The 26,776-nt window shown below is 52.7% G+C and overlaps 1 protein-coding gene across 2 annotated transcripts in view; it reads left to right on the forward strand.

The window, feature by feature from the left end:
* The window catches only part of MINDY4 (MINDY lysine 48 deubiquitinase 4), a 121,246-nt gene that overhangs the window by 80,316 nt on the left and 14,154 nt on the right, over positions 1-26,776 (forward strand). Inside the window, exons 11-15 of one of the 2 annotated variants that reach the window (XM_008958894.4) lie at positions 1,025-1,088; positions 2,201-2,266; positions 7,798-7,865; positions 20,738-20,801; positions 23,988-24,149. In XM_008958894.4, coding sequence (XP_008957142.2) covers positions 1,025-1,088; positions 2,201-2,266; positions 7,798-7,865; positions 20,738-20,801; positions 23,988-24,149 — 424 coding nt within the window. Of the gene's footprint in view, positions 1-1,024; positions 1,089-2,200; positions 2,267-7,797; positions 7,866-20,737; positions 20,802-23,987; positions 24,150-26,776 lie in introns of those variants that run through there. The other variant, XM_055115820.2, reaches the window with a different exon arrangement.

Below are 26,776 nucleotides of genomic sequence, written 5' to 3' on the forward strand. Positions count from 1 at the left end.
GGAGATCACTTTTGGGGCCAAGGACCATACTCTGGGGGCACGTTGGTCACTGTAGCATATTGCTTCAGAGAAAGGACTCTTAGGTCAGACTCCCAATGCTGTTGCTTATTGGCTGTGTGACGTTGGGCAATTGATGTAATCGCTCTGTTTACTCATCTGGAAAATGGGGATGATTATAACAATTACTTACTTGGATGGCTGTGAGACCTAAATGAGTCAGTATAAAGAAATGATATAAATATGATTATCAGTTTAAATCATTTTATCAATATGAATAGCTGATAAATAATAATAATTGCGAAGTGCTTAGGACAGTGTCTGGCACATACTAAGCACCATGTTTTAGATATCGTTATTTGTTTTTGTTATTATTACTGTCACTTGTCTTTGGTACTCACCTTCCAGTTAACTTATTAACACCGGCCCTTAGGATCTGCAGGGCAGCCCTGAGAACAGATGGGGCAGGAATTCAATTTCTCCCTGTTTTACAGATTAGGAAACAGAAGCCCAGAGAGGGAGGGTGGCTGGTCCAAGGCTACACAGCCACTAAAGGAGCACAGGGCCCCAAACCCGGCTCCGATTCCCGGACGTCTTGGGCTGCACACCCCTGGGGACTGCACACCCAGGGGGAGCCTCAGAGAGGATGGAGGTGGAGTTCCTCCATCAATGAAAACAAAGGGCAAGTCAGCATTCCGCAGTCTGGGAACACATTTGTCAGTTGTGGGTGAGATTCAGACTTCCTACTGCCAGGGCTTGGGTTTGGGTTTGGTTATTCCAAGCTCTCCCTTTGCAGTCTTTTTTCCATTTCTTTTTTTTTTCTTTTAAATCCTGCTATTGGAGTTCTCTGGGCCCAGCCTAGTGCGTGAGTTCAAAGTGGGGAAAAATGAGAAACTCTTGGCTCCATTTTCTCTCTGGAGCCACCTTCTTATTTGTCCTTATTTAATGACACATGTGGTTTCACCCCGGCTGGAGGGCACGCCTTCTCTCCACTCAGAGGACTCATGCACCTTCCTTTCCTTTTTAGGGCTTCGAGAACACAGCAGTTCAGTCCAACAGGGAAATACAAAGCAGATGGAGTCTTAGAAACAGTACGACTTTCTGGAAAATTATCACGCAAACTTTGGCTTTGTTTGGGGACTGTCTCCTTTCATATAAGTAAATCCTTCCTCAGCTGGGGACAGGCTGGCCTTCCGCAGCCCAGGTCCCAGGAATCCTCATCCTGGGATTAGGGTGGGGACAGACGTGGGGTGGCTTTGGGGATGGGCTCCTGCTAGAGCTGGCTTTACGGCCAAAAGGCTGACTGGCTTCCTGTCCCATCGAGGGTGTGCAGAGCTGAAGTCTGTATGGAATGCCTTTCGGTTAAGCCCCAGGCTTCCCTGTGTCCTTCTTCCTCTTTCTTTAGCATCTGCTCCAGGATTGTTGTGGGAGGGGGTGGGGCAGGGGTGGTAAGGAGAGGGAGAGAAAGTTAGAATGTGGGGAGGAACTTTAATAGCATGGAACACCAGCCATAAAGCCAGATCTAAGTCATACACAATCGGGGAAATAATGGAAGACATACATTTTTGTATTTTGTAAAATATAAGAACAGTGAAGTTTTTCAGCTACCTCTTGCCAACCTCTTCACTGAGAATTTTTGTTTTAACAAATTAGTTTCATTTGACCTCGGTTTGGGCACGTGTTGCCCTGTGACCCTAATTGAGGGTCTCGCATTGTTGAATGTTTTCTCTTGAAGTGTTTTTTCCTGGCCTGCCTGAAAAAGCAAAGGAGACTCCTAAGGGCTGCTTCCTGCCGAACTCAGGACACGGCCTGTTGGCTTCCACCTGGCCTGGCTATTGTGATTTGGATATGGCCCCTGCCTCATCCACCTCCCTGCCAGCTGCCTCTCTGATATCAGTGACTCACCCATGGGGTGCAGCCCTCCCCTGTTGGGGCCACACAGGATGCTGGAATTCTGGGGTCTCAGGCCCAGAGCTGCCGTAGCCACCTGAACCCTGACGACTCCAGCGGTACCGGCCAGCCTTTCACTCACATACAGGTATGGCCATGCCTCTCAGCCCTGACTTGGAGATGCTGCTCTCTGACGCAGGGACATTCCCAGGTTGGATTTTGTAGCTACTAAAGCCAGGGAGCAGAAGCTAATTCAGGATGGGGCACTGCGCGGGGCTTGGGCCACTCATCCTGAGTGTTTGTGTCTTCTCAGCTTACGCTTCACAGTTTGACCTGCTATGAGGACCTGGTGACTTTTCTTCAACAAAGCATTCATCAGGTATGAAGCATGCCTTACTCCTGTGGGATGTGCGTCACTAAGCCTTCTGATTTCACTGTGGGAACAATGCTGTGAACTGGAGTTGTTCTCCCTGTCGTCCCACCCTGGGATGGCGAGGAAGCTGGGAAGGAGTGATGCTGGCCCCTGGTTGGGGGCTGAGGAGAATGGACTTGGGGTGAGGGATCTGGCTCCTGCCATTGCATCCTCAAGAGCTGGTCCTGGAAGCAGGGCACAGGTAGTAGCCACAGCCAGGGCTACCGACAGCAGAGCTGGATGGGTGGGGTCAGGACACAGGAAGCAGCTGTTAGATGGAGGTCACCAGAGCTTTCTCTCTGTCTGAGTGGAAGCAGCCGCCACTGGAATACAGGAGCTCTTTGTCAGTGGAGTGGGTCCTGGGACCAGCTGGTGAGGTAACCAGAAAGCGGCTTCTTGGGTGGGTTGGAGGGCTTAGCAGTGTGATACACACCTTGATTAGTATCCCTGGGGTGGCAGGGCTGCTCTGGGTGGGGGCTCTGGAGCCCCCCCGCCTGCCAGAGGAGAGCTGTACATCCACTCCTGGCCATGAGCTGGGCGGGACGTGGCCAGGGCCAGACAGCAGCAGATCGCAGGGCTCCGGGAAGTCATGGCAGAGCTGTGGTATCACAGGCTCTGTGGGGAGGGGCTACACACTCCAGGGGTAAAGAACGCGGTCTCTGGAGCCAGTTGGCCTGGCTTTGAATCTAGATTCACCCTTCAGTAGCTCCCTGACCTCAGGCAACTTTCTGAATCCTTCTGTACCTCACTTTCCTCATTTGTAAAATGTGGGTCAGAAGAACAGTGCCTGCCTCAGAGCATCGTGCAGAGAGCCTAGGGCAGCTGGGCTGTGCTTGATGTTCTCAGTAGTTGTTAGCTTCTGTTGTTGACATTAGGATTGCCATTGTAATGATGCTCTAAGGGCAGCCTTGAGATGGGTTCCTTGTAGACATGTAGAAATGAGAGGGAAGCATTACAGAAGGCAGGTGTGGCCTGAGCTAAGGCCAGCAGACCCGCGACCTCTGAGATCCCCACTACGAAGCCTCACAATTCTGACATCTGTGTGTCAGGACTGAAGCAGAGGAAGAACACAGACTTTCTCTCCTAGTGTGCTGGCTGGTCCCTGAGCCTCACCTTGCCTTCCCTTTGACCTTCTGGATGTGGGATCCATTCTTTTCAGCCCCACAGAAGGCACTGGAGGGTTTGGTGGTAAGCCGGAGAGTGGGAGAACTTGCTGGAAATGGGACCAGGACTAAAGCTCCTGCTGTCAGACTGCCTTCTGCAGAACTTTCCCAAAGAACCTGAAGGCCTGGGCACAGCCCTGGGAAATGATCAGGCCCTGGCAGCACCAGATGTCCCTTGGGTAGGCAATGGGGCCTACCCTAGGAACAAAAGGAGGCAGGTGAGGTCACCGGAGGGGCAATCCACCTGAAGTGCTTTCACCCCTCAGCCCGGGGAGAGGCCTCAGGGCCTGTCCCAAAAGCATGGATTAGGATGGCTCCCTTTCTACGTGGGTTGCTCTGTCCAGGCGCATGGGAGAAGGAGTGCTGGCCGGGGCATCGGGAGCCCCAGGCTGTCTGTCCTTTGCTGCCTGTCCCCAGCTCTGGTTTTTCACTGGAGTCACTCAGTAGGCCATCTGCTGATGTGGTGCATCCACCGCCTGGCCTGGGCAGAGGAGGCCTGGAGCAGGGGCCTGGGGGCCTCCTCTGGCTTATTCCTTAGTCATATGTAGCCTTGGGAAAGTCACTGGGTCTCAGTTTCCTCACCTGGAAAATGGAAGATGGAGCAGTTATCAGGTAGCTTCCAGCTCTTCATCATCTAAGTGTGGTCCTCAAAGAAGAACCTTAAACACGTGGAGAAGGGTGTCTTCCAAATGCAGTAGTAGGCAGTCTGAAGGAGCAGAAAGGAGACCTGCTGTTGATCCGGAGTGTCATGAGAGTGCAGCAGTCACAGGAGAGATGAGCAGAGCCTGATGGCGTCCGTGTGTGGGATCTGGCCAGGGTGGCCAGGAATGGGATCACCTGGTCACACTCCCAGCTGAAGCAGAACGTGGAGCCACCAGAGCCAGGAAAAGGAAGTGACTGGTGAGGCTTCAGGGGCTAAGGTGGAGCCTGAGGGTGATTGCTCAAATGACCACAGATCCTGAGGCTTGTAGCTGCCCACTGATGGACTGGGGTGGCCCCTCAGCACCAGGACCTCTGCATCCTTGTCTATGAGATGGAGCCTCCCCCTCAGCCTGTACCCCAGGGCTTTGATGAAGCCTAACCAAGACAGGGACTGTGGAAGGGGTTCAGAGAGTGGGATTTGTTCCAGGGCGAGGGGGCCTCCTTTCAGTGATGCCTCTGGACTCAAAGCAATCGCCTCCTCGCCTGGCTTTGGTCCTTGGTACAGGCGGTCAATATTCGGCCCTCCTCACTCTGGAAGGCAGCTCTCCCCCTGCAGTTTAATTCATGTTTTTGCTGGAAGCAGTTGAGCTGCCTCAGCACTGCCCTCACCAAATTCATTTTTCATGGCCTGGGCCTAAGAGGGGTTCCTCGTGCCAGGCCTGGAAATGTATACCAAGCCATCTTTGCCCAAAATAAATAGCTTCCTTGCTATGTTTTCATTACTGCTCACCCTCTGGGCAAGGTGTCTGGCAGGCTCCTGGCCAGCTGGAGGATGCCCCCACCTCTGCCTCCCATTGGAGTTCCTTGGTAGACTCAGGTCTCTGTGGAGTGCAGAGCAGCACTGGAAGAATAGCCCCTTCTTCCCAAGTGGCACCACTTTCTAGACCCTGATGGCAGTTTTCAAGCCAGTTGCCTTGCCTGACCTCGCCTTTCAATGCAGGCGTGTTGCCCTGTGGCCTCCCATGTCTTGGCAGCTTGAATTTGATGAGATAATTGTAATAAAAGTTTTAAAAAACAAAATGGAATATTGGTGCCATTTAGTGTGTTCCAGCAAGGGCAAGAAGCCTCAAGCAGGGTTCTTCCCCACCCACTGCAGAGAGGCATGTCCAGGGCTCAAGGGGTCCCCTTGAGGGTGTTCCTAGGACTGGGGGCAATGCTGGCATAAATGTAATAATAGTTCCCCAAATTTACACAGAGTTGGGGTTTACAGTGGGCTTTTGTGTCTGTTACTTCACTGCAGGTAGGTAGGCGTTACAGGCATTGGCGGAAGGGGAAACAGACCACAGACCAAGAAAGTACTGCAGCTGCCCCAGGACTGCATGTATGTCCATGGCAGAAGTAGGCAAGAGTTCTAGAAGGAGAAACTGAGACCAAGAACACTTTGTGACTGTCCAAGGGGAGATGGAAATTTGTGGCAGATTAGGTAGGCTTTCTGTGGAAAGGGACACTGAGACCAAGAGCTTCGTGACTTCCCTAGGCAGCATGCAGAGCTGGGACAAGGGGCTGGTGACCCAAGTCCTCCTGAGCCTGCGTCCCCCTGTGCAGGGGGAGACATCAGCATTACTCTTTGCCATTGTCAGAGCACTTCCACAGAAATTGTCTCAAGAATGTGCACCATAAGCCAAGGAAATAGGCCAGGTGGGTCTTCATTATTCTTATTTTGCAAAGAGGAAACTGAGGGCAGCATAAATGAAGTGGCTGGCCTGAGATCACAGAATGAAGACGAGGTTGATTTAACATTGTTGTTGATTCATTCATTCCATTCCTACTTCCAAAAAAAGACTGGAAGTTGCTTTTAAAAGAAAATGATGTCCTCAGGGCTCTGCTGTGCCCCCGCATAGTCAGCTTGCCCTCTCTTACCTGTGGACCTTTGCACGTGCTTCTCCTTTTGGAGCAACGTTCACTTTTCTGATTCCTTACTGTCCCTTAGGTTTCTGTTCAGACATCGCTTTCTCCAAAAACCCTTCCTTGATACTCCCTCCCCGAACTTGAAGTCTGTGTTGAAGGCCCTTCCTGTGTGTTTTGGAAGGAGCCTGCATTTCTGTCATGGCAGAACCCCTTCTCCCGGCCTTTTCAAGGTGCTTATTGTTTTTTCTTCCCTAAGTTACTTCCCCAAGAGGAGGGATCCATATCCACCTTGTTAACAAGTACAGCCTTAGCCAGGAGCATCCTCTTGGCACAGAAATTTCACCAATACAATTTTTTTAAAAAGACTGATTGACCAAGTGAATTCCTGGATGACAATAAAGAGTATATTTTGAGGAAAAGAAAAGGTAATTTTATCAGAAGCTTGAGCTGCAATAGTTACCATAGTAGAGCACCATATTTGGCTCTGAGCTTCCTGGCAGCCAAGGCAAAAATGTAAACATGGTAAGTTTTATAATTTTCATTGTCTGTTCCAGGAGAAACAAGTTGGGATTTTTTTTTTCTAATTTTAAGTCCAAAATGTGATTACACATAAGGAACACTGACTATTATAACAGGCAGTGTCTTCAGTCACAGTTCATGGTTTCCAAAGTGGAATGGGTGAGGCCTTCACACTGACTTGAAGGTGGGGATGGTGTTTCTCCGGGGAGCAGAAGTGACATAGCCGATCCCAGTAGGCTGTGGCCCACTGGGCTTACTGGACAGATGGGCAGGGCAGAGCCAGCTTTGTTTTAACAGCTAACACAGGTGCCAGGCCCTGTTTGAAATGCTTTATAAGGATTAACTCACGTAATTTTCACAACTTGATAAGGGTAGGTGCTGTGATTATTACCCTCTTTTTACAGATGAGAAGACTGAGGATAGAGGAGTCCAGGAGTGTTTCCATGGTCACATAGCAAGGAGTGGCAGAGCGAGGATTTAAATTAGGCGGCCAGGCCCTGGGACACCAGCTCCAAACCAGAGTTGGGAGGAGGACTCACTTTGGATGCAAAATCTAAGGGGGTGCCAAAAATCTCAGAAATTAGCAAAACCTATCTTTTTTAAAAATCAGAGTTAATCAGAAAAATCCACAATGAACAAAATACCAAAATGTTGATGTTTTAAAATATATATATATATATAAATTTAAGACATGCATCTACATGGCTGCCTCCTTTGCCTCACCAGATTCTGACTCTGCTCCAAACCTGCTCTCTGCTGCTCTCAGCACAGCACAGTTCTTCTGAGTAAGGGATCTGGAATTAGAGATCCCTGGGGTCCCAGTGTGCTGCTGACAAGCTGTGTGGCCTTGAACTGGTCACTCAGTTTCTGAGCCTCAGTTCCACATATGCTAGAGGGCAGTAATCATAGTACTGTCCCCCAGGACTGTTAGAGTGTTCGGGGTGATAATGCCCATTAGATGCTTGCACCATAATGGAGCTGGCCATGACTGTTGCTGTCTTGTGAGTATTGAGGACTCTGAGGTCACTGATGCTCTCTGTGGTGGCCCCTGCATCACCCTCGCTCTGCTGTCATTGTCATTCAGGCTGTTCCAATGTCCCATCCTTTAGGAGGTCAGCCTTCGGGCCACCCAGCAACCCCAGGGCTGGGCTGGAGGCAGTTGGCTCAGGGCAGGCTGCTCCCTGGGGTGTGGCTCCCACAGAGGTGTGGGGCTGGGAAGAGGGAGGTGCAAATGGGATGGAGCTCATTTTTCTCTCCCCCTCCCAGTTTGAAGTGGGCCCCTATGGCTGCATCCTGCTCACCCTTTCTGCCATCCTGTCCAGGTCTACAGAGCTGTGAGTATCTTTCTCCCTCAACTGCCTGGGGCTGGGCTGGTCTGTCTTGTTCACTGCTGCCTCCCTAGAGCCCAGGATGGTGCTTGGCACATGTTGAGGGCTCTGTGAGTGTTGTGGAAAGGATGAATGAAGCAGTGGAGTAGGGGAAGGTCTGCTGGTGGAGGAGAGAAAGTAGTCGCATTCTACATATACACGTGTCCAGGGCTACCATGTGTGTGGTGGACAACCTGAAGGACACACCACCAGCCCTTGAGGAGCTTGCCTGGAACTGCAGTGCATGCACACTTGAGCACTCAGGGGGATGCCCCTGGCACTTGTGCAGGGGATGGACAATTGAGGCTGAGACCCAGGAGATGGCTGAGGGCCCTCTAGAGCTCAGGACAGGAAGGCCTCGCTGTAGACCAAGGCAGCCCTGCAGTCGCGTGGACAAGGCTGGCATCCCGGGTGGTGAATGGGCGGTGGCCAGGAGGCCCTGGAGGCAGGGAGAGGTGGCAGGGCGGCTTGTCCTAATCTCCCCTGCCTGACCCCTTTCGGCAGGGTCTCTATGCTAACTGTATCAGGTGGAACATGGTCCCCAGCCTGCTCCACAGCCGGAGTTTCCCCATGAAGCTCATTTGCTAGGAGCTTTTTAGGCCTCTTTGTCTGTATTTGTCACCTGGGCATGTCATCAGGAAGTGTAGCAGATTAATAGCGCATGAACGGTTGTGGAAAGTACAGTCAATTGCCCCATTCACTTTCAAGCAGAGGACAGAGCCCTGGGGGCCTGGAGTCCTGGGAGAGTGAATCTTACTTTGAGGGATGCAGGCGGGGGAGGACTTGGGAACAGCTCTCAGCAGGTGGGCCCTGGGAAGTGGGGAGGCAGGGTGAGTAGCCTTGTGGTGCCCAGGGGCGGGAGGTCACAGCAGGAGACACTTCTTTCCCGGCCTGGTTGGGTCTGGTCGGCGCCCTCCCTGTTTCCAGGGGCCTCTGCTGTGGATTCGGGGGAGGACAGTGGGGGCTCTGTGGCCTCGTGCACCAGGCTGCCTGCTGCTTGCTGCTTCTGACCTTATTAAATGCGTGTGAGTGCACAGCGCTTTCCAACTTCTAATCCTGCCATAATGATATGATTCATTCCTGGCGTGGACTCACGTGCATGGAGACCATAAGCTGCACCACCTTCTCCCCAGGACTGGGTTTGCACCTGGTTTGGCTCATTTCTGGGCTGACGGGTTGGGTGGGAGTCTCCAGATCTCCCTGAGGGGAAGCTGCACTCTCAGGAGGGCCAGGCTCAATGACACCAGTCCCAGCGCCCCCATCCATGTGGGGGCCCTCTGGCTCTGGGAGTCTAGGGCTCTGTGCTCGAGTGTGTCAGTTCTGGTGGTCACCGGGAGTGGGCGCCTTGTTACATGCATGCTCCTGCATGTAGCCCTGTCCCTCTGAAAGGGGCTTCAGGGTTCCATGCCCAGGCCAGTCTTCATGTTGTGCACAGCTGGGGGACTAGGGCTGCTTCTTCCCCCTCCCTACCCTTTCCAATCAAGCTGGGCACCTGTGGGGAATTAGTATGGGGAATGCTGCCCTGCTGGACCTTCACAGCCTCATGCTTATGGGCCTGAAGTCACACCCCTGCCAACACACATACACAAAGACAAACATGGATACACACAGATATACAGATGCACATACGTGGCCACACACAGAGACACACACACACAGACACACGAAAGCTCACAAAGACATGGACACACACAGAGACACATAGTCCAGCTGTTCTTCCAGGACATCTGAGGCCCTTCCCTGGGTCCTGCAGGCAGATGGTCAAGGCCCCTGGGGCAGTACAGGCCTCTGCCTCCCAGAGGGCCCAAATAGAGCCCTGCTATGGTGTTCGGGCCAGGCAGGCAGGCATGGATTGGGCTTTGTCTTACACTGTGGCCTCCCCTTCCCCTCTCCTAAGACGACAGTGTGTAGGCAGGTCTCATTGCCAGCGGTAAGGATAGCGTCTGTGAAGCTTCCCGTGTGCCAGGCCCCTTGCCTTAACATTCTGCACATGAACGCATCGAGTCCACAGCAGCCCTGTTAGGTGGGCGCTGCTGTGAGTGCTGTCACCATCCCTGTTTTTCAGAGGAGGAAGCAAGGCTGAGGGAGGTGAGTAGGCTTCAAGATTATACAGCAAGTAAAACTGGTGGCCTTGGGCCCCACCCAGGCCATCTGGCCCTAGAGCTGGCTTTTTGGGTTTGCTGTTTGAAAACCTGAACTTTGGAAAAAGTTGGTTGGTTTTAGGCCTGACTCTCTACTCCTCTGAATAGAGCTGGAGTTTCTTCCTCTAAAGTGGGAGTGGGAATTCCTGCCTCATAAGATGTAGCTGTGCTTAGCACAGCTCCTGGTGGGTACAAGCCGGGAATAATGGCCACGGCTGGTCCAACCCTATCCCAGGAGCTCAGATGGCTCTGTGTGTCTTCTTGTGTTTCCTTGCCTGCAGCCTTGGCCTGGGGCCCTGTGGTGGAGGCCGTGCTGCCATCTCAGTAGGCACAGCCACAGGGATGTCCAGCAATTCCTGATGGGGCTTCTGTGGTGACACTCACCCTTGGCAGGCATGTCCAGAGCAACCGAGAGCATCTTGTGCTGAGTGCCACTGGGGGGGTGAGGAGGGGCCATGGGACCAAGCCCCGCCCAGGGGCATGCAGTTCAGAGGTGTACTTGAGAAGACACCCAGCTCTCTCTGATTCGTTCAAGTTCAAAAGAACTTTAGTTAAGCTTGTAGTTAAACTGAGGGCTTCAAGTGAGGAACAGGGCAGGCCTTGGGCAGCCTGTGCTGCCTGGGGGCTCCTCTAGTGCTCCCTCCCGACTGTTGCGTGCTTCCCCCGAGGGGCTGCAGGAGAGGTGGGCATCTGAGTGGAGCTAACCCTCCTACCCCACCTGGAACCCAGGGGAGACTCCTGAAGAGGAAAGACGGGAATGCCAGCAAGGATGGGAATAGCCCGGGTAGTCGTGGCACTGCCCAGATCCCATGAGACAGCCACACTGAAATTATTTCAGATAATGTACTAGCATTCCTGCATGTGGGAGTGCGCCCGTGAATAAGCCATTCTCTGGCCTTCCAGAGAGTAGTCCCCAGAACAGCCTGCTCCTCTCACGTGCCAGGCACACTGCACTCCAGCAGCGCCCCCTGCATCCCGGCACCTCCAGCCTTGGCTCTCTGAGGGATACCAGGCTCTGCTGAAGGTTTGCGGTGATTCGCAGGGCAATGATAACAGTTCTGGGGCTGGAATCCCACCTCTGCCTGCTGCCTCTGGGGCTAGCCGCCGGCAAGGCCTTTCTCTACAGACATTTGGACACTTGGGTGCAAATGTCACCCACCTCAGGCTCCATTAGGTTTGTCCAGGGAAGCCCAGTGGGGTGGCAAGTCACAGGAAAGCACTCACTTCTTGACCACAAGAAGAGCACCAGGATACCTAGGTCCTCAGCGCAGCTCAGTCACCCACAGCCGTGTGGCTGACCCAGCCTGTGCCTTAGGTTCTTTATCTAACAGGAGGGGTTAGGCTGGTGCTTTTTAAAACTATGTTTGTAATGAAAACAAAATCTGATTTTTTTTACCCAAATAAGCTTTATTTTCAAGCTCACTGTGTGAAGCAGATGCAGCGGAATGACTTTGATTAGAGCGGCAGAGGTGGGAGGGAGAGGCCCCTGCTGCCCCCCTCCCCAGCCTGCCAATCCAGCACCAACCCCTGCTCTCCAGCCACTGTCCCTGAGAGCCCCCTTTGGAGAAACCCCACCTCTGCATACACAGCTTAAAAACCTCGGGACCAGATGATCGCCCAGGGCCTTCCTGTTCTGGGGTTCACATTCAGCTTTGCCAAAGAATCCTCTGATGCCATTTCAGGGCAATCTGTTACCACTTTGGGCAATTGAAAACATGTCCTGGTAGCAAAAAGAGACAGCTGAGTCTCCAGGACCAACTGCAGTTCAGCTCGAGAGAAGCAGAGTGGTGGGCTGGGAAAACTGAGCCAGTTCTTTACAAATACAGCATGTGTATGTGTACATTTGTGGTGGTGTGATAGTGTGTGTGCGGATGGGAGAGATTGGTGACACTGTATGGCCGGGTGTGAGATGACATGGGTGTTGGTGGTTGTGTTGGAGATTGTGTGAAGGGTGACTTGATTGTGTACATGTGCATGTGATTGTGATGTGTGATGGAGAGGGCATAGTCGTTCCTGCCTCCTGGTGAGGGTTCTCTGACTCATGCCTGGGCACTGGAGGCTTCTCTTCTTTGGCCCTTGCACCAAAGTCAGTGCCTCACCCTGGCCATTCCTAACCCAGACCAGAGCCAGGGTGAGGACATCATGGACAGATGTAAACCTAGCCGAGTGCTGCCGACCACTGCCTGCCTGGCTACTTCATTGTCAGAGGCCCCAAGAAGAGTCGAGAAACAGACCTTTGAGGTTTGTTTATCCCAGGCTGTGCAAAGCCTTGTGAAGGTTTTTTTTCCACTTGATTTCAAGCCGTTTATTTTCTTTTCTAAGATCTCGAATTGCTTCCGGTAAATCTCATGCAGGATTTCATGCTTGCCAAGCTTTGCTGCTTTTCAAACCACATGGCTAGAACTTTCCCCAGGGAGCTCTCACAAGCCCCAAGGATGCTCAGGGTCCTGGGGTCAGGACCAGCTCTGAACCAGACCTGGGCAGCACTGAGCATGGGCTGCTCTGGTGCCTCAGTGGAGCACAGACCTGGCCAGATCATTGAGGCCCTGAGAAGGTCCAGTGGGGGTGAAAACCTTTTCATGCAGTAGATTCTTGGCCTTCATTACAGCAGCAAGTTCAGCTGCCCAAAGGCAGTCTTGAAAGTCCGGAAGAGGTGGTAGCTTCTCATTTGCTGAAACAGTTGTAGAACAGCACAAGCTAGGTGCTGAGGGTGAGGGATGACGCTGGGCAGGACCCACACCATGTCACTCTGTGGCTCTTTGTAACTCTCCTCAAGAGATTAAAAGCAATGGCAGCAACAAAATAGTTGATTCCTTTGTGCAAATAGTCCTGAAACAAAAGCCAACTGTGAGTGTTGGTTGGAAAGACAGTGACAGAAGCTCAATTCCCAGCCAGTGTAAGCAGAAACAAAGCTACTGACTGATTCCTATCAGAAGCCCAGGCTTTAAGAGGGGCTGGATCCAGGAACCCAGACATTGTCTTTGGGAATTGGTGTCTGTTTTTTTGTCTCTTCACTTTTGGCTCCTCTGTCCCAGCTGCATTCTCAGGAAGGTCCTTCTGCACGGTGGGCTCAAGGGAGCCCTTCTCCAGCAGCTCCTCAGCCTGCTGGGTGCTGGGTGCCATTCCTGGTGTGATTGCCGTGGCCAGGCCTGGGCTGCACCATCACATATATATGGACATGGGGTATCCCCAAAAGGCAGTCACCGCCCAGAGAAGGCCACCACATCCGCTAGCAAAGGGATAGGGCAGAGTCAGGAAACAGGTATCTGAGAACAGGAGAGCAGATGTGGGTTTGGGGTGGGCTGAGCCTTCATGGAGGCCCCCAGGCTCCTCTCAGTAATGGAGAAAAGAGATCACCAAGCTTTCTGTTCCAGCAAGTGCGGGCAGTGCTCACCCCGTCAGAGACCCTCTGGGGGGAATCACGGGGGTGGGTGGTTCGTGGGGTGAGATGTGAACAGGGGCTGTTCCCCTTGAGAATCACGGGCTCTCGGAGGTTTAAATGTGCTGTTCTGAACGGGAGGGGTCCATGGGATGCTCGTCAGCTTACCTGGGACTCTGCTGAGCCTCTGCCAGCCCAGAATAATGAATAATGAGGTGTGAACAGAGCCACCCAGACCAGGAGCCTGACCCCTGGGCTCCCGTCTCTGCACCGACACCTGGCTTTGTGGCTCACTTGCCCTCTCTCACCTGAATCTTCCCCCAGGTCACATGTGAGGCAGGGTGGGTTGGGTAAGTGTCCTTCCTACCCAGCATGCTAAGACCTTTTGAAGCTTAGCTGGGAAACAGGAGAAGAGGAACTTCCTCAATAAACTCCAGCCGAACTTTGACACTGATTCAGATTAGGGCAGAGGCCCCACTAATGAAGATTTTCAGCAATGTCTCAAGAGACCAAGGTGACAATGGAAGGTGGACCCACGGGGGCATGGATGCCAGTGTCATGGAAATAGTGGGCCCCCCACTGAGACTCCACTTCCTTCCACTGACTCTGTCTCTCTCCCTGGTCCCGTCCCTGGGAGCCACCTGCTCCTTTGTCCCCAGGCCCCTTTACAGGGAACCAAATTCTGTCCTGTTGATCTCTGCCTCGCTTCCTCTGGAGACCCTGTGCAGACACCTGAATCTGGAGGCTTAGCCTCAGCGGGAGCTGGAGGTGGAGGAGAGAGGGAAAGGGCCCTTGCTGCCATCTTAGGCCTTTGTTGTCTTGTGGCAACCCAAGGGATGGGCCCACAGGCCAGAACCCTTTTCTCATTTACAGGTGTGGGAACTTTGAGAAGTGAAGGGTCAGTTAATGGCACAGTTGGCAGCATCACCTGAGGCTCCTGGCTCTCAGTCGAAGACCCTGTGCCTGCATCGTCTTCCCTGGACTGTGGGAGGGGTAACAGGAGCTGCTCAGCTGTGTCTGCTGACTTAGAAAGAGAGGTGGCAAATGAGGCCCTAGATAGGCCCATACCAGCTGGGTGCTTGACTACCTGCTGTCCTCTCGCAGTGCAGCTGGCATGGGCTGGGCTAAAGCAAGCCAACTGTGCCTGGGCCAGACCCCTAAGCTGCTGAGATGGCAAGTCACAGCCACTGAGCTGTGAGGACAGTCATTCTGTCATGGACACTAAGCCTGAGAGCTGGGTTGGAGGGGTCCACCTGGCACAGCTGAGAAGGGGGGCCACACCCAGGCCGCTGAAGAGCTGGGAGGTCTCAAGACCCTCGGTCCTGTGTGCATCTCCTGCCCCTATCCACTCACCCAGGGACCTTACATGTTCACGAAGGGCCAGGTGCGCAGAGAAAGAGGACAGGCCTCAGAAGGAGGGAGAGGTAATTAACCTGCTGAAAGGGTCTCCTGTGCCAGACCAGCCTCAACTGTGTGGGTGGGGTGCTCACTTCCACCTGCCTCTTCCAGCTCCTGGAAGCTGTTCACCAGGGCCTTTCTCACATGCAGTGTCACCTGGGGTAGGTGTGGGTAGGCTCATGTCATTTAGGGGCACAGTTGCTGTGCACCTGCGGGGTCTGGAGACCAGTTCTAGCCCTCAAAGTCCTTGCCACCTGGAGAGGCAAGACCAGTGTGTGAAAAGCAGTTGGTGGGTACCCTTAGGAAGCGGAGGAGAGATGGGGCATTTCTGTCCCTGGGTTGAGTGAGATTTTAGAGGAGGTGACATTTAGCAGGGCTCTGAGGGATAAGTGGGAAGGGTTTTGGCAGGCAGCAAGAACAAAGTAGGCAAAGGCCACTGGTGGGGGTTTGTAGGTATCAGTTGCAGAGGGTCTAGTTGGGAGGGAAGGAGCTGGACATGGTGGGTGGGAAGAGGTGGGTGGCAGAAGGCAGCTTGGGAAGGGCTTTGGCCAGCTGCTGATGAGCCTGGGCCCCTGCTTTCCCTTCTTCCTCCTTGCAGGTCCCTCTTTTTCCGTCCTGCAGAGCCTTCCACCAACTCTCCCCCTGCCTTCTGGGCTCCCATCCTAGCCCTCTCCTCTTACTGCTTTGAGAATGGAAACAATTTTGACCCTCTAGCCTGTGGGGCGCTCTGCAGTTTGCAAGACCTGATATGGTCTAGTCCCTTATTGCAACAGCCCTTTGAGGTAATTATTGTTATCCCTGTCAGGATGACACACTGGAGGCTCAGAAATGGAAAGCGATTTACCAAAGGTCACGAAGTGCAGGTGGCAGAAGGGGCCTGACACCCATTGGTTCTGACTCATCGTCTACTCCCTCTTGGCCGTCCTGGGAAAACAGTTGATATCCGCTGTATCCAAATCCTCTTCAGATATTCACAGCTCCATTTCAACTGCTCGGAGGTCTCGGTTTAATTTGGGTTCTTGGCCGTGATATGAGTGGTTGAGATGGCAGGAATCATGACCTCTTGGTTATTGTTTTTTGTTTTGTTTTGTTTTTTGTTATTCTGGTTGTTATAGTAGGAAAAAGGAAGTGACATTTACCGAATGCCAAATGCTTTATATAGTTCATCTCATTCAGTTCTCACAGCAGTCTTTAATAGAAGGAGGCATCATTGTACCTGTATTGCAAATGGGGAGACTGAGGCTCAGAGAGGGAAATAACTGATAAGTGGCAGTAATTGGATTTGACCAGGGCCGTCTGACTTTAGAGCCCAAGTTCTCTTGGTTGTACCACAGCTGCCCTTACACTATTGATGTTGTCCTTAAAAGTCAATATAAACCCCACGAAAGGGCTGTTATTTCTGGAGGTCACTGCTGGTGGGTGGGGGAAGTGTGGTCAAGGGTCAGTTTCTGGGAGTGGCAAGCAGGAGCTGGCCTGGTAGGACAGGGATCCTCCAGGGCCCGGTGCCCTAGTGGTCAGGTGGAGGGGGTATAGCTGGTTGGGTCTCCCCAGGGTAAGTACTGCCTACTTCAGGCTTGGTATTTTCAATAGAGTCATGGACCAGGCACACTTGTGCACATCCTAGGAGGCCCCTAGAGATTTCTTGCTCCAGTCCTCTGGCTTTCTAAGTGAAGACACAAGCTGAGAGAGAGGTCAGGACATGCCTGAGGTCACTCACCCAGTCAGGGGCCGAGTGGAGGCTGGTGTTAGGTGAATGGCTGTGACTGTAGGCTGGGACCTGGTCTCTAGGCCACTTGGACTTACTTTCCTTCTTATTCAGAAACTTTTATACCACATGCCCAGATTCACACAGGGAGGCTTTTAGATGAAGGGACAAGCTGTGCCTGAGCCAGCAATGGTGGGGGCTAGGGGTAGGGCTTTGGGACTCTAGGGCTTGCTTGGAGCTGGCTGACCTGGCTGATCATCCCATATTTCAGGCCACAGCAGACACTGTGATGTTGGTACTAGGGACAGAGTCCTAGTCCTGCCTACTCTGTATGACCACAAAACCACGAGTCCTTTTTACTGACTGGACCTCAGTTTCCCCATCAGTAAAACAGAGATGGTGGTCTTACCCTCCTGGCCTTACAAGGCTTTTGAGAGAAAGATGCATTTGAAGGTGCCTGAGACTATGCAGATTCAAGGCCCATGCATTGTGCAGCCTGCTCAGTGGCAGAGCCTCTTCCCCTTCCGGGATGTATGGACAGAGGGCAGGTGGAGAAGGGAAGCAGAGAGCCCTGAGTCTGGGCTGACATCTGTCACTAACTCAGGGCCAGTTCTGTACTCTCTCTGGGCATTCATCTTACCTTCTGCAAAATTCTGAGCCTTGCAAACTCTCCCAGCCCTGATATCCCCTTTGTTCTGTTTCTTGATACAGCATAGTATCTCAGGGACCTTCTGATGGTGGACAGAGTTGGGAGGTTTGGTCCTTGCTGGCATCCTGGGCAAAGCTCTCTATTCCTCCTTCTCTGTCTTTGGGTGATACAGGCATCCCTGGAGGCTGGGTCATCACCCCAGACCCTTGGTTCAGGGTTCTGACCCTTCGCTGCCAGAATGCTGCAGAGGTTGGTGTCAGGGCAGCCAGGGCCAAGCCTATTCTGTGAGTTTTCACCCCCTGGTCAAGCCCATCTCTCCTTTGTGCTTATTGGATTGAAATCCCAGCAAGCTCTGCTCCCTGGAGGGGCCCCCAGTGCAGGACAGCTTCCATTTTGTCTGGTTCTGGGCCCTCCTGGCTCCTGTCATCCAGCTTGGTGCCTGGTTCCTCAGGCTGTGCAGAATTCTCTGAGGGCCCAGGGTCATCCAGCCCCCAGGAGGACATGGAGGAGACAGCTGCTCATTAGACTGGATGGTTAAGTCAGTCTTTGGTAAGGGACAGTCACAGCTGTGGCTCAGGTGGCCTGTGCTCCTAGGATGCTGCATGTTCTTGGAGATCCAGGGGCTGATAGAGGAGGAGAAGGATGGGACAAGCCTCCACACTGCCTTCAGCCTGTATGTTTCATGTAATGGGCTTCTGCCTGTAGTATTGCATTTGAAGAAAGGGCTCTGAATCTAAAAAGATTTTGGAGGCTACTTGTGTTGGTTTCTAGGGCTGCCATAATGACAGACATTCGTGTCTTATAGCCCTGGAGGTGAGAAGTCCAAGATCAAGGTGCCAGAGGGTTGGTACCTTGTCAGACCTCTCTCCCGGGCTCGCAGGTGGCCACTTTCTCACTGAGTCCTCACTTCATCTTTTCCTTGTGAGTGTGCATCTTTGTTGTCCCTCTGTGTGTCCAGATTTCCTCTTCTTCCAAGTCAGATTGCATTAGGGCCTACCCTAATGGCCTCATTTTAAGTTAGTCACCCCTTGAAAGGCTCTATTTCCAAATACACATTCTCAGGTGCTGGAGGTTAGGACTTCAACATATGAATTTTAAGGGGACGCAGTTCATGCCATTACACCTCTCATCTTGTCCAGGCCCCTCGTGCTGCAGGAGGGGAGACCGAGGCCACACAGCAGGCTGGGACTAGCCATGTGGATTACCTTCTCTCTGGGGCAGTGCTGAGGCTGTTGTTCCTCTGCTCAAGGACTCCTCACACTCAGCTCTCCAGAGAATTCCCCTATTCCCCTAGAGGGAGGTCTGGGCATCTAGATTTGTAGATTTGCCAAAGTTATAAATCTCTTAAGCCATAAGTCACTCCTTGGCATCTCTCTGTCTCGAATGCCCTGATATGAAATGCAGATGTTCCTCCCTTTTAAGATCTCAGTGCACTGCTGAATTTCCCATCGTGTTTGCACCTAAGGATGCAATTACCATTTCCTCCCATTGTCCTTTCTGCCTGTCCCCCTGCTCCCAGCTGACGCAGGCTCTCGAGCCCACTGGGTGAACACGAGGCAATGAGCTTATGAAGATTGGACTGCTTCTAAAAGCTCCAGGTGGCATGGGGCCAGTGATGCTTATCGGCCCCCCCTCAGGACCCTTTTGAGGTTATTTTCTTCTCTTCAGAAGATGCTTGTATATGCTGCAGAGAGCATTTCCATCAATTCTTCTGCCTGAGCTAGTGCCAGCGAAGCGCTATGCTCTGCCATGAGTCACTCCCAGCTGGCTCCTTCCCAGGCCTGCTGGGCTATCTGTGGTGGGTGAGCCTCAACCACCCTTCCCAGAAGACCCCCAAGCCTTAGTGGTTCTCTGCAAGCTCCTGCAAGGGTAACCCCAGCTCGTCTTCTCATGTGGACCATAAACCTTCCGTGTTTGGCCATGGTTATTAAAAACCACAAGCAAGTGTTTTCCCCAAGTATTGTGGAGCTGGAATTGCTAAACTTGTTTTGGAAGCAGACAGAGACCCAAGCATGTATTTTAGGCTTGTGGGCTTATGGCAGATCTTAGATTTAAAGCATAAATTGAGACCAAGTTTATCTTCTCCTCTACTGAAAGGAAAAAATAAATGCTCTGATTGCTAAGCCCTTCCTACCCTTGGGTCTCCTCTCTAAATCTTATACCTGGCCTCTCTCTTTGGGGTGTGGTTGAAGGAAGGGGGCCAGGCCCTGAACACAGTGCTGGGTGGCTGTGTGTGCACCCCCAGGGCCATGTGTGCCCCCCAGGGTCGTGTGTGCCTCCCAGAGTCAAGTGTGCCTCTCAGGGTCATGTGTGCCCCCAGGGTCCAGTGTGACCCCCAGGGCCGTGTGTGCCCCCAGGGTTGTGTGTACCCCCCTGGGTCGTGTGTACCCCCAAGGGCTGCATGTGACCGCCAGGTTCAATTGTGACTCCCAGGGTCGTGTGTGCCCCCAGGGCTGTGTGTTCCCCCCAGGGTCATGTGCAGAAGTGGGGGGGACAGGCCTGGGACCCAGGCTCCCTGGTCTCACCTTGCCCCCCAGAGCCAGCTTCTCTGTGCTTCTTCCCACATCTATAAAATAGAGACAGGAATTCCTACTTCAGTCGGGGCTGGGGGTTGCAGTTGCCACCTGCTGAGCACAGTGAGTAGATAGCAGCTCCTTCCCTGTGTGCTCCTTACAGGGCTCTGTTCAACAGAGTTTTCATCTCCCAGAGGGAGTTACATTGGGGTGGCTAAAAGGAACCATGTGCTAATGGCAGGCTTCCTAGCAGGACAGCAAGCCGGCAAGGAGGATGGAGACTTGGGAGGGTTTTCTGCCTCACGTGTGGCACACCTCTGCTTACCGGGATACTGAATTGTTCTGGTTCCTAGCGGTGCTCAGCCCATTTCTTTCAGTTTGGGGAATGTCTTCAGCAAAGTAGGTTTTCACCTTGCATCTTTTGAAGGACTCCATTCTGAGGGTGGAACCACAGTGGTACCAGGGGGTGGGGGCACAGGCCTCAGAGCTGGGCACCCTTGAGCAAGACATCCCTTTTCTGAGGCTTGGTTTTCTCAAAGGGTTTTAGGGAATAATGTGCGTACAGTGCCTGGTGCAGGAGCAGGTGGTGGTGACTGTTACTCTATAACTCAAGGAAACATTAGAGTCCATTTCTCCCATTTTACAGGCTGGCAGACTGAGGCTCAGAGGTGGAAGAGGGTTCCTCAGTCTACACCATTGGTAGTGACAGTTGGGATGTGAATTCAGGACACTGGATTCCAAACCCAGGGTCCTCTCTACTGTGTCACGCTTCAGTCGCTGTTCTCTGGTGTAGGCAGAGCCCTGGTGCGGCTGGAGTGGAGGCCATTGCCCAGAGAATGCAGTGAGCTCTACTCTAGGAGGCCTGGGCTCTAGCCCCATCCCTTCTGGGTGGGAGCCTCCTCCATGGAGGGCACAGAACAGAGCACTCAGGTTCCCACCAAATCTGGAATTCTGGGTTTAAGCCTGGAACCTAAGGGGAGCGCCTGGTCACCTAGTGAGGTTTGCAACCTGGGTCAGGCAGAGCTGTGCTAACAATGCTTCTTGTGTTTTCCAGCATCCGCCAGGACTTTGATGTCCCCACCAGCCACCTGATTGGAGCACATGGCTACTGTACACAGGTCAGGGGGCGCTGTGGGGCCCAGGTGGTCCTTCCCCCTCCTCTGTCCCTCAGAGAGGGAGATGTCCTCCTCCCTCCTCTTGCCCAAGAAAAAGGCAAGTCTTTCTTGCCTCTGCCAACACTCTTCAAACAGCTTTCACGTGTCCACCTCTGCTGGGTTTCACTGTCATGTCATGGAGACCTAGAAAGAGAGCTCAGTTTAGCTTCTGTTTCTGGACAGCTTTCTGTGCACTGATCTATGCGCTCAGAGCTGCAGAGGATGCAAAAGAGGCTGAACTCAGACCAAAGTGCTACACAGCCCGGAGCCCAGAACACAGGGAGTGATGTCTCAGGCATGGGCCAGGGGACCCTGGGTCCAGCTGGGGAGATGATGGCCCTGGCCTCTTCTACGTTTGCACAAGGTATTGTCTTTATAGCCACCCTTCCCTTTGCATCTTTACAGAGGGGCCCTCAATGGACCTCACAGGGGCAAAGAAGACCCTGAGCACAGTTGCTTGTCATCAGTCCTCTCAGTCACCCAGGTGACACCAGGGAAGGGACCTTTTCAAGATGTCACCTAGTGAGCATCAAAACTGGGAGCTCAGCTCTACACCTGGCTTCTATCCATGCCTTTCTCCCCATGATGAGGCCTCCCAGAGCGGCCACACAGGCCACAGTGAAATCTGGCTCTCAGCACATGGGGGGCCACAATGCGTAGCATGGACAGGCTGGACAGAGCTGCACATCTTCTGGGCCCAACTGAGGACTCAGTTGTCCTGGGGGTCCTGGCTCACTTGCGCCCAGCTCTGGAAACCTACCTGGGCACCATACAAGGCAAGCTTGGGGCCTGTGGTTTGTCCAGGGCACCCACAGAGGGACCGTGGGGTTGGCTGCTGCCCACCACCCTAGAGGAAGGCCTCACGGGGAGTGGCTACTCTTCTGGCTGCCCGGGGTGGCCTCACTCTCACTCCAGGCATCTGCCTGCCCCATGGGAGCTTTCCCTTTTCTGGGGCAGAGAAGGATGCTGCCCAGGTGTGGGCAGTCAAGCAGGGTGCAGAGGAGCCCAGATCAGAGTCTGGGGCTGGGTCCCAAGCCCTGTTCTCTGTTTCACTCACAGTATGAGCTGGGGCAGTCTTTTTCCCCTCCTGTGTGTCAGTTTCCTCATTTGTACAAGAGGCATTTGGACTGGACCAGGGCTGCTTACACTTTGAATGAATCCCCTAGGGGTCTTGTTGAAGAGCAGGCTCAGATTCAGTGGGTCTGGGCTGGGGCCTAAGATTTTCAATTTCTATCAGGCTCCCCAGGGAGGGCGATTCTGCTGGTCCATGGACCACACTGAGTAGAAAGGGACTGCTAAGCTTTGCCATTGTGTGACTTTGGAGTCTAGGAGCAGGGAGAGGCCTGATGCCCCTTCTTCACCATCTCAAGAAGGCTTCCTGCTATGAGGAAGGTTTTAGACACAGATCAGGGAGCAGGGGCTTTTATCCCTCTTGAAAAACCAGATGGGAAAACTCGAACTTGCCTGAAAAAGGCTGTGCCTTTCTCAGCAGCTGCTGCCCCTGACGTGCATTATTTTACAGCAGATATTTCCTCCAAATTCTTGTGTCTCATTTCCTCTACAAGGACACAATAAGTCCCCTTTGGTATCTCCCTCCAGTGGGGGTCCCTCTGCGGCCATCAGAGGAGGCCTCTTTTACTGTCACTGGGGCAGGGGTATTGGTGTTAACTGAGGGATTTATTAACCCCCGATGTCATTTTCATGATTCAGGGGAAAACACCTCTATAAACTCTGCCCTCCAGAGTTTACACTGGTCAAGGGCCGTTCTGGCCATTCCTACGTGCTCCACTGTGGGAGTGATGCCTGCCTTCTTGTGTCACAGGCAGCGCCAGCTGTGGCAGAAGGTGGATGAGACAGAGAGACCTGCCTGCCCTAGTGCTGGGGCTGGGCTCGCGCAAATTCCTCCTCAGCAGGCCCTTAGAGGCCACCCTTCATCTTGAATCTGTGCCCAGGCAGATAGTACCATGAGGGCAACAGGGTTGGGGGAAGAGGGAAGTCACATGGGACAGAGAGAGCCAGATGTGGGTGGAAGCTCAGCTCTGGCCCTAATGGGCTGTGTGGCTTGGGTAACCCGCCTGTGAGCCCCAGTTTCTCCATTCCTAAGAGGAGGTTGGATCCTTGGTTACCCTGCATAAGGAAGGGACCTTCCAGCCATGTTGGTACACCAAAATGTGGGAGGCATGGGTTGCAGGTGACTGCTGGAGGAATGTTGCTCCACACATCACTGTCTCCAAGTTCCAGGGTTGGCATGCTTGTTGGCTTGCCAGGTGTGTAGCTTGAGTCACAGGACCACCCAATGCCTCATGCCACGTAGCAAGACAACAGCAGAGGCAGAGCTAGCACTCACACTTGGGCTTCCTACTCCCACCTCTCTGCTTCTGTTCTTGCTGCCTACTGAAGTACCTTCCTCGGCTTTCCCTGCCCTGTTAAAACCCCACCGTCACTAATGAAGTTCAAACAAGGCCTGGAGTTTAGTTATTGGTACTGCACCATGGTCAGTTTCCTGGTTGAGATAATGGGCTCTGGTTATGTAAGATGTTATCGTTGGGGGAAGCTGGGTGAAGGGTACACAGGAACTCTCTGTACTATTTTTACAACTTCTTTTGAATCTAAAATTATTTCAAAATAAAAAGGTTTCTTTAAAAAATAACATCGTTTAAGACTCACCCAAATGTCACTTCTCCTTAAAGCTGCCCTGACTCAGTCATGTGGCCTCGTATTCATCTGGCTCCAGAATACTCCATGCACACATTTTTACAGCCCCAGCCACATCCTGCATTGAGTCAATGTGCAGACATGCACCTGACTCCACAGTCTAGACCCAAAGCACATGTCAAGAGCCATGTCTCACCCTCTCACCAGTGCCCCCAGTAGCCTACAGCATAGGACAGGGTCCTGTGAATGGTTGGTACTCAAGGAGTGCTTGTGGAATAAAGGTGGATGGGTGCCTGGAGTTACCTTGATGAGAAAAGTTGGTGCCTTTCCCACAGGACTTGTGGGAGAATTGAAGTCACAGCCTCCTCTGCTCTCAGGCTCTCTCCCTCCTTGCTTTCCTTCCTTCTTCACCCTTTTTCTCTTTCCCGTCTCCTCTCCACTCTTTCAGTAACTGATTCAGACTTGATGAGTCTTTCCCCTTTCTCTCATCTGCAGGAACTTGTCAATCTGCTCCTGACTGGGAAAGCTGTGTCCAACGTTTTCAACGATGTGGTTGAGCTGGATTCTGGGGATGGGAACATCACACTTCTCAGAGGCATTGCTGCACGCAGTGATGTTGGCTTCTTATCTCTCTTTGAGCATTACAACGTGTGCCAGGTACCCAGATGCTCACGTTCACCACAAGTAGGGGAGCCTGACTCTCTGGAGCAATGAGGAGGGAAGGGGGGAAGGAAAGCTGGACTCCACTTCTCAGAGCTGGCTGAAATTCGGGTCCAGTTAGAATCACAGAGGGCTTGGGAAGAAGTACAGCTTCTCTGCTGTGGCTACAGGCCTGTAATTCAGACCCAAAGCCAGCTGATACCGTGTTCTGGGGAAGATGGTTTGAAAAGGACTTCGAGGGATTTCTGCCGTGATTGTGGGTCACAGTGGCTGCAGCTGGTGTCTGTATGGTGGGGGAGCCTTCTCAAGGGACAGGAACTTGAGGTCTTAGGCCTCGTGTTAGTTTCCTAGTGCTGCCTAACAAAGTACCACAGACTGGGTGGCTTGAAACAACAGAAACTTAACTGTCTCACAGTTCTGGAGGCTGGAAGTCCAAGATCAAGGTGTCAGAAAGGCCATGCTCCCTCTGAAACCCATAAGGAGAATCCTTCCTTGTCTCTTTTAGCTCTCGGTGTTTTCTGGCAATCCTTGGCATTCCTCGACCATATAGTGATGCTTCTGTAGATGTATCACTCCAGTCTCTGCCTCCATCCATCATCACAGGGCCACCTTCTCCCTTTGTGTCTTTTCTTATACAGACCTCAGTCATATTGGATTAAGGGCCCACCGTACTCCAGTATGACCTCGTCTTAACTAATTATGCCTGCAACAACCCTGTGTCCAAATGCAGTCACATTCTGAGGTACTGGGGGCTAGGATTCAACACATCTTTTTGGAGGCACAGTTCAACCCATAGTAGGCCTCACACATCCTGTTTGTTGGCATGTGGTCCCTCTGCATCCTGTGTCACTGCAGCCAGGGGCTCAGAAAGGGCTGGGCCCCCAGGTAAAGCTGGATAGGGCATGGGTGACTGTACCTCTGGAGAATGTGGCCAGGTGCTGAGGGGGCTGGGCAGAGGAGCACTGGACCCTGCCTTCTTGTTCCAGCTGCCATGGAACATTTTTCTGAGCATTGCTTTCCATGGCTTCAGAGAGTCCATTGTTCTGTGGTTGATTAAATGAGAAAGGTTGTCCTGAGGGGCAGCAGGAGCGCTTTTCACAGTGGCCACCCCCTGCAAAGATTCTTGGAGGGTCTGGATGAGGCCTCATTCACCACCTATCCTCAGAAACAGGACGCAGAGATTGACTCAGCAGGGCCTTGCAGATAGCGCCAGGCGATTCCACCCTGGATTTTCAGGGTGGAAAAAGACTAGGGTTTTAAGCCAGGGCTCAGTTTTACCCACCCTTCCCACATGACCACATGTTGGGGGGGTGTGCTGTGTCTTGCTAATGACCCATGTGGTGCAGTCCCCTCCCCAGATCCCCTCTCTGGATGATACCCCCAGCATGCCAAAAGCAGACTTCTGGGTCCCAAAGACTTGCGGGAAAAAAGAATGAGAGTAGCTGCTTCCTGGCTGTGCTGGTGTTAGGAGGGAGCCCAGGAATGTGGCTGGTGAGAAGCACCAGGGCTCTCGAGCACCAGACCCTGGGTGTGCTCTGAAAGTATTCAGCTCAAAATTCCATGGGCCAAGAGAGGTAACCTTGGCTAGGCTCATGGAATTCCCAGGCTCACCATGAGCTCTGGTTTCATTCTTGGGTCGAGGGCGTTGGTCAGAGAGTAAACTATTTTCCTGTGGTCTGTGGAGGGTACTTGATGGGAAAACCAGTTGGGGTCATCCTTCCCTTGTAATAAAATTGAAGAAATTCAGGCCCTACAACCATCTCCCCTCCTCGTGGGCTTCTTGGATCCGCATAGACCCTCTGCTGTTCTGTGCTCAGCTGAGGACTGGGAGTTTTGTTTCCCTGCAGTAGGTGGATGCTTCCTTCCTCTGCCTTGCAACTGCAAGCTCACTAAGGAAGGAGCCCTGGCCTCCTCTCCTCCTCCATGAGCTCACCGAGGGCTGGGCCTCAACCCCTGCCTTCCACTGAAGACTCAGGGCCCAGCAGCTCAGACAAAGCCCTTCCCTCTTCTTCTTCTTCTTCTTTTTTTTTTTTTGAGACAAGGTCTCACTCTGTCACCCATGCTGGAGTGATCTCAGCTCACTGCAACCTCTGCCTCCTCTGTTCAAGCAATTCTTCTGCCTCAGCCTCCTGAGTAGCTGGGATTACAGGGGCATGCTTTTTTTTTTTTTTTTTTTTTTTTTTTTTTTTTTTTTAAGTAGAGATGGGGTTTCACCATATTGGCCAGGCTGGTCTTGAACTCCTGACCTCAAGTGATCCACCCACCTCAGCCTTACAAAGTGCTAGGATTACAGGTGTGAGCCACTGCGCCCGGCCCCTTCCCTCTTCTTTAACACCACCTTCCATCCCTTCTGTCCCCAAGTCCCTCGGACCCTACACAGTTAGCCACATTGGACATAGAAGGAGTCCAAGGGGGTCCAGCACCCAAGCCTGGACCTGGACTCAGAGCCAGGGCCCCTGCTCTGGCCTGGCCTGGCCCTCTCCTCAGGCAGCACAGACACAGCCATGGGAAGACTGGCATTTGGAACAGCCTGGCCCATGACGTCCACAGCGTTCACTCACTAGCAGGTGAAGCCTCTCACTTGCAGCTTGTCTCCAGGCTTCTCACTGCAGCCTGGGGTTCTG

The sequence above is a fragment of the Pan paniscus genome, chromosome 6 (assembly GCF_029289425.2).
Source record: "Pan paniscus chromosome 6, NHGRI_mPanPan1-v2.0_pri, whole genome shotgun sequence".
In the NCBI taxonomy this organism is placed as follows: Eukaryota; Metazoa; Chordata; class Mammalia; order Primates; family Hominidae; genus Pan; species Pan paniscus.